At 37.8% G+C, this 8,057-nt stretch overlaps 1 protein-coding gene across 1 annotated transcript; it reads right to left on the reverse strand.

Annotated features, from left to right (window-relative positions):
- Positions 1-5,131: 5,131 nt before the first annotated feature.
- On the reverse strand, positions 5,132-6,073 carry LOC101532872 (olfactory receptor 10K2). Its single transcript, XM_004589250.2, has one exon. It carries the CDS (start codon positions 6,071-6,073, stop codon positions 5,132-5,134), a length of 942 nt encoding a protein of 313 aa, XP_004589307.2.
- Between the last annotated feature and the right edge of the window lie 1,984 nt (positions 6,074-8,057).

An 8,057-nucleotide genomic window follows, 5' to 3' on the forward strand; every position in this document is an offset into this window, starting at 1 on the left:
AGGAACTTCCTCCAGGTCTCCCACGTGGGTGCAGGGTCCCAAGGCCTTGGGCCATCCTCAACTGCTTTCCCAGGCCACAAGCAGGGAACTGGATGGGAAGTGGAGCTGCCGGGATTAGAACCAGCGCCCATATGGGATCCAGGCATGTTCAAGGTGAGGACTTCAGCATTAGGCCACCGCACAGGGCCCACTCCAGATCTTTAAATATTAGAAAATGGAATAAATTCTATTCCTTCCTACAAAGGGAGCATCGTGCCCAAATAAAATGTGTAATTTTCACAGATAAAATGAAATTAATTGATGATTTAGAATATTACTCTAGTTGTTGAAAAGACTGTCCTTTCAATAGGAATGATTTCAGTTCATTGCTCAATGATTAGTTCGTTTGTTGAAGTCTGTGCAGTAGGTGTGGATGACACAAAGGTGTGAAGAGAACAGTTCTCCTATTTTGCAGGGTCCAGGCGAGCTTCCAGCTGTTTGGCAGGACCGGGCAGATTTCTCTCTGACCACCTTGATACTGTCTCATTCCCTGGTTGCATGGACACTCAAGCACCCCACTAAGAATTCTGTAGTCTATTGAGGCATTGTTGTTTGCCCCTGTGAGACGGTTTTTGCAACCGATGTGAGCTTGAGAGTTAATGTTGCTGATAATGTCTTGGTGAGTGGGCCTTTGACAATTTGCACACAGGAACACAATTAAGCCCATGCCGTTTCTGGACACCTTATTGGGCACCTAAACATTGCCTCAGAATCTGGCCCAGACATGTAGCACACCTTCTGGGAAAGGGCTTGATAAATATCCTAAATATTAATGCAAATGATGGGAGTAAGAGCTGAAACTGCTATAACAATAAATATAGTTATTGTTATCTCAAAGGCTAGCCTGTCTTTTCAACTTCTTTGGAGCAGAGAAAATGTAACTGTTTAGCACTTTTATAATTTCTAGCTAGAGGAATTAAAGATACTTTTATTAAGGAAATTGCTCTTAATTATTGTTCCATTGTTTATGAGGTTGTAGAGTCTATATTTGTAGAGGGATTTAACATTTGAAACTTTGTCTTGGATTTTTACTTTTTTCCCTTGTAACCTATTTTTCCCACTAAATAATGGGTAAATTGTAGAAACAGAAATGTGGTGGGAATGTATTACTGATTAGCAGGTAATCGCATGTGCCTTGGCCTTGGAGCCCTGGCTGTTGCTCCATGGCTACTACCTAAGAATGAATAATGGCTTGCTTTGAAGAATATGAATACAGTATCTTGCAGAATTATCTTTAGGGACACCTGCTTAGCCCTGAAGTGCAGACAGAATGACCAAATGTCTGTATATACCCTTACTCTTAAAGTAAAAATAGAACAATAAGTTGTTTGTGTAGAAGCTTGTGAGGTGTCTAAGTAAATAAAAAGGACAGCTTCTTGAGCTGTTGCAAGAGCACACGAAGTGACAGTGTCCGTGTCTTTTCTTTCTCGCCGACTCCACGCACCCTTCCCGAGCTCCAAACTCAGCTGGAGCTGGATTCCGGCATTGGTTGTAGATGTGTGGATTAATTTCTAAAATCTCCAATCTGTTCCAGTAGTCGACATGTCTATTCATGTGCCAGTAGCAGGCTGTTTTGACCAAAATTGCCATGTAAAATGAAATGGAGCTAGGTATTATGAGGTTTCCAGTGTTTTTATTTTATTAGGATTGCTTTAACTATCCATGGTCTCTTCTGATTTAAGATAAACTTTAGGGTCACTTTATTCCCAGATTTGAGACACATGTCTCTAACGGAGATCATAATGATTTGCAAATTACTTTAGGTTGTAATGAATATTTTGATAATATTAATAATTTCAATGCATGAACATGAAAGATTTTACATTTTCTTGTACTTCTACTATTTTTTATGTTTAATATTTTCTTGGAAAAATTGGATTTCTGCATGCAGAAACATGAAACAAGACCCTTACCTTAAAACCTATACAAAAACCAACTCACAATGGACCAGTAATCTAAATACAAGCTTTGAAACCAACACTTTGAAAGAGGAAAACAGGAATCATTGCAAAACATTGGCATGGAAAAAGACTTCTTGTTCAATAGCTGAGAAGTATAGATCATAAAAGCAAAAATAAATGAAATTCAGCAAGCTAAGAAGCTTCTGCACAGCAATGGGAACACTGAATAAACAGACAAACAACAGTATCAGAGGAAATATTTTTAAGTTATAAATCTAAAATAATTAGTATCCAGAATATATGAAGAACTCAAGCAACCCAACAGTAACAGAACAAGCAATCCTGTGAAGAAGAGAAGAAGGTTCCTGAACAGGCAATTTTCAAACAATGAAATACAAATTGCAGAAACATAAGAAAAACACTCAGGATCATTAGCCATCACGGAATGCAAATGCAAAACCACAATAAGATTTCACAACTCCCAGTTACAATGGCTATTGTTCAAAAATCAAAAACAGTAGTGCTGTTGAGAATGTGGGAAAAAAAAATTACCCTAATGCATTGTTGGTAGGATTTTACCCAGTTTTGTCAAGAAGGCTAAAATTTGTGTGACTCACACAGGAAGAAGTCTGTAATGGATTCCTCCAGATGCTGCTTCTGTATCTTACAATTTGGTTTTCTTTGTCTTCTTACTAAATTTATATAATCAATCATAGACTGAATACAGCTATAGTTCAGATCTTGCAAGTTGGTTGGTTTAGTTTTGAATGTGGGGGTTGTATTGTGGATTCTCTACAAGCATAAAGGGTAGTCAATTCAGAATGAAACATTAGGGCCCGGTCTAGTGGCTAAAGTCCTCGCCTTGAACGCTCCGGGATCCCATATGGGCACCGGTTCTAATCCCGGCGGCACCGCTTCCCATCCACCTCCCTGTTTGCAGCCTGGGAAGGCAGTTGAGGATGGCCCAGTCTTGGGACCCTGCACCCATGTGGAAAACCTGGAAGAAGTTCCTGGTTCCTGGCTTTGAATCAGTTCAGCTCCAGTCATTTTGGCCACTTGGGGAGTGAATTCATTGGATGGAAGATCTTCCTCTCTGTCTCTCCTCCTCTCTATAAATCTGCTTTTCCAATAAAAATAAATCTTTGGGGAAAAAAAAGGTGAGACATTCAACTTTAGTCTTTGTGTGAAGACCAGACCTAAGGTAAATTTAATTTAGTCACAGACAAAAAGATAGAGAGAGAGAGAGAGAGAGAGAGAATTCAAAATGTCAGGTCAATTGTACAAATATTCATAATAATCTCAACAAAGTGATACTAAAGCTTGTCAGTAATGTACTCTTACATCTTCCACATAAAAGTATTCACAACTCTTGGAAAAGAATGACATTTGAAGGACATATGTCTAATGCTAATAATGTCACATTTCCACAAAAGCCACAGCTTAATCTCTCATTGTGAAAGATGCAACTGTATGTACTCTATTTGCATTGATTAAAAATTCCATAATCTTTGCAAAGGGTCATGTGTGTTCATTGTAGGAGCATTAATAAACTTGAGAGATTATGTGGATTCAGTATTATTATTTCACTTTTTACTTATTAGCAGAGAAGTCATTTTAACATAAGTGTTAATTTTTATCTGCAAAATTCTTGCATTATAATATTTACTTTATAATGATGTGACAGTGTATAAATGAAGCAAGAATTTTATACATAACATACAGTATAGATGTGAAAAATTAACACATTCAACATCAACATAAAAAGTTATCACTTCATTTTATTTTCTTGATAGAATGGGGCAAAGGGTAATGAACATGATCAATAAAAGAACTTGGTGGTCAGGAAACTGATTTTTCTTTACTCTTTGTGATGTTCATATCCCATCCTTGGGAATTCTTAAGACTAGAAATCATTCTTTGGTTGCAACTTTAACATCCTTTAAGACAAATGGGTTTCTGAGGGAAATATTCCACATCCTTACCTCTTACTTCATCCCCAGGAAAGTGAATGCAATTGATGATGAGGTTGGGGAAAAAAAAACACAATAAATTTAAATATAATATAAAAAGCATGTTTTTTAATGGAGTTCCCTATTTTGTCTTAATCCTGTGAAAGAGATCATCAAAATGTATCACTGAAGTTGTGTAGATGTCTGACTCAAACAAAACTAAATGCTCTTAACAGAAGAGCTTTGATTGGGTCAAGCTTTGATGAAGTGAGTCTAAATTTTGCTTGCCTGTATTAGCCATTTTGAGTTGTAGGGTTCCTTTCAACATGTGCTGCTAGGAATATCTTGAATGTGTGTCAAATAAATTTAGATTTGTGTTAGTTAAAATACAAATGCAAAAATTTGACCAAGTGATTAAGGCAACAGATGAGCAGCAGGACCAAATACAGGTGCCTGGATGAAAGTATCCCACACTGCTTCCAATTCCAGCTTCCTTTTAATGTGGAACCTGGGAACCAGTAAATGGTGACTCAACAGACTGAACCTTTGCCATACGTGAGGGAGACCTAGGCTGAGTCCTCAGAGGCCAGATTCAACCAGTTCCAGCCCCAGCCCGTGTGGGCACATGGAGGGTGAATCATCAGATGAGATATCTCTCAAATAAGCCAACAAAAGCACTAAAAGTCAAAAGATCACCCCATTAACAAATGTAAGTATAGAAAAGTCCTTTTTTTGCAATTTTATTCTTTGAATATTAATTTGATGTAGTTTATGCACAAAACATTCAAACAAGCACTTAGAAATATTCTCTCGTTTAAAAATGGCCATTTGAGTATACTGAATGGGGGAGATACAGAGAAAAAGCAAAAGCAGAAGTCTAGAGAAAGGAGCTGCTTGAGTCCTTAGAAATCAGTTAGACTTGCATTTGTCACTGTTAGTTTCCAGTTTGACTGAGATTAAGTGATAGTATTTACCAGAGCCTAGACTTTTGAACACAGCTAGACTGTCCTATAATTTTCCCATGTGTTGTTTTTCACTCAATTGAAAAAAAAGAAAATTCTCCAGTTTTCTTTCAAGTCATGTGATAATGGCAAGAAACTATATCTTACTGCATATCATATGTATAGTTGAATGAAAAATGATCCCCATCCTTGAACACATTGTCAAATTGCCTGATTATTTTTTGTACGAATTTTCTCATGTACACTTAATGCTTCATTATTTGGAAAAGTCCAACTCTCATTAACATGGAAAAGAAACAGTTCTTCCTACAATTCTGCGAAGAGCTGATTTGAACTCTCTGTTTCTCAGGCTATAAATCATTGGGTTGAACAACGGAGTTAGGATGGTATAAGACACTGATATCAGAACATCTTGGCTTGAGGAGTAGCTGGATTTAGGTCTTAAGTAGATAAAGGAGGCACAGCCGTAATGGACAATGACAACAATGAGGTGAGAAGCACAAGTGGAGAATGCTTTATACCTGCCTAGCGTAGAAGGAGATTGGAGAATGGCAGAGATGATGCGAATGTAGGACACCAAGATCAACAATAGAGGGATAACTAGGACCAATGCACAGAGCATGAAAATGACTATCTGACTAAAATAAGTATGGTGAGATGCCAGCTTGAGGACAGGAGAGATGTCACAGAAGAAGTGGTGGAGCCTGTTGGAGGAATAGAAGGGCAAGTGAAATATCAATGTGGTGATGATCTGCGCAACAGTGAAGCCACAGGCACAGGCTGCAGCCACCAGGCCCACACACACCCCAGGTCCCATGAGCACCGTGTAGCGCAGTGGGTTACAAATGGCCACATAACGATCATAACCCATGGCCGCCAGCAGGAAGGAGTGAGAGCAGCCGAGGAAGAGGAAGGTAAACATCTGGGTGGCACAACCCAGGAAGGAGATGGTCTTCTTCGTGGTCAACAGGTCGGCCAGCATCTTGGGTACAATGACAAAGGTGTAGCAAGTCTCAGAGCAGGAGAGGACGGCAAGGAAGAAGTACATGGGGGAGTGAAGGGCTCTGTCCAGCACAATGGTGGAAATGATGATGGCATTGGTGCCCAGAGTAAACAGGTAGAGGAGCAGGAAGACAACGAAAAGCAGCTGCTGCAGCCCAGCCAGAGAGGAGAATCCGAGGAAGACAAACTCTCTCACTTCAGTCTCATTGACCCATTCCATGGAGTGGACATCGTCCGAGAACAATCTGGCAGAAAAAAGTCTCTGAAAAATACTAGAATACTCAGAAATGGATCATCACACAAGCTTATCACCCAACTCTCCTATGATTTCCAGATTTGAAGTATCAAAGATTGAGTACTTGGGCTTCAAACTGTACCTCCTTAAATCACTTGTCTCTTCAGTTATATCTCCATGACACTCCAAGAAATGCTTCCTACACTTGTGTAAGAAACTATTTGAGTGTATCGTATTTACACATAATTATGTAGTATTCATGATATAATTCCTTAGGCTCCATGGAATTCTGCCCTGCACTGGGAAGAAAGCAAGTTTATGGTCTTGCACTGTCATGCAAGCCTGTGGACACCTATTTGGTCTGCAATTGAAGTCATACATGTAGTTTATCTACACCTGTTAGAAGCAAAGGATTTTTTTCATAACTTTGTTGTTGTCTATTGTGATTAACGTCTTTTTAAAGATGTATATTTTATAAAATGTATTCTATTTATTTATTTAGGCATCATTCTGACTACTAACTAAACGTTGAAAGTCTGAAGTAGATCCTTTAATGAGTCTCATGTTTTATTATTACATCATTTGTTATTTTTCTAAATATTACAAATACAAAAATATTGTTTTTTAAGCAATGTTCAATTATCTCTATTGTAAGAGAAACTGTCACAAACACCATAAAAGAAGTTTTAGAACAGACAAAAAGTCCTGGCAATATTTAAGAAAAGTCAAAAACTTTTGGAGAAGACTGATGAACAGGTAGTATTGTAGCATCACCTATATGTCTTTAGATAAAAGCATGCAGGCTGGATTAGAACAGCCTCAACTGTGTAGACATTCTGGTTAGGCTGATTATGCTTTGACCTGATGTTGAATGACTCCTCATGATTGCCAAAATACCCTTCTGTTTTGCTGTAAAGCACACAGACAGATCCTGTCTCCTAGGAAAATCAAGTTTACAGAGACCTTCTCTTTCCTCAACAACAATTCATGTTTTGAAAATAAAGCTGACAACCAAGGTTAATATATTATTTTCCGAAAAATGATAAGAAGGTAGATAGTGAGGGTTTTCAGCACAAATGGTAAATCTGTGAGATAACTCCTATGATAACGCGGTAGGTCTACTTCTTCCACTGTTTGTATATATCAGAAAATATCATCGCATAGATGACAAATGCATACATATATATAATTTATGTGTTGGCTTTGCAAAAAATAAAGCAGTTAGAGAACAAATGAATACAAAAGAAAAAAGACAGATTTAAGTTACTTGAACAGCAATGTTTCTGATTCTCAGTGTATTGGCATTACTTTTAATATTTCCAGGAAAAAAAATAAGGGATCAATCTAATATACTAAAATTTGGAACTATCTTTTAGAAATGTAAAGCAGATTGGTATTTATTACATACTCTCTATATTATAGAGTGAGATTATTATCTACATTCTTTTGATTGATTCTTGTGCTAATTTACCTGTTTCTTATTTTGCGGTCCTTGAGAGCAAGGTTGCTCATCTCTACATCTATCTCCTGTAATTATTTGCAAACTACTGAGTTCATAGCCCTGCATTAGACATTGTAACTGTGTAGCTGGGCCCCACATAATTAAAGGCCTACATGTAACAACAATCATTTAACATCGTACAGTTAAAATATTCAGTGCCTTTTAAAATTAAATCATAATCAATAGTACTTATATAAATTTTGGAGTAATAATGAGTCAGCTAAAACAAGGACCGGCCTTGTGGCACAGCCAGTTAAGCTAAACTTCCAATGTTAGCATTCCATATAAGTGTGCTGACTTAAATCCTGGTAGCTTTCTGAACCAATGTTATACTAACATACCTGGGAAAGTGTCAGACGATAGCTCTGCAGGAAACCAAGAATGGAGTTCCTGACTCCTGAAATCAGTCTATCTAAGCCCAGGATATTGTAGCCATTTAACGCATGAATTAGCAAATAGACAATATTT

This window comes from Ochotona princeps, chromosome 2 (assembly GCF_030435755.1).
Source record: "Ochotona princeps isolate mOchPri1 chromosome 2, mOchPri1.hap1, whole genome shotgun sequence".
Classification (NCBI taxonomy): domain Eukaryota; kingdom Metazoa; phylum Chordata; class Mammalia; order Lagomorpha; family Ochotonidae; genus Ochotona; species Ochotona princeps.

What these genes read in the sequence shown, in the direction of transcription:
- LOC101532872 (XM_004589250.2), bottom strand. Translation starts at nt 6,073, where the DNA reads ATGGAATGGGTCAATGAGACTGAAGTGAGAGAGTTTGTCTTCCTCGGA.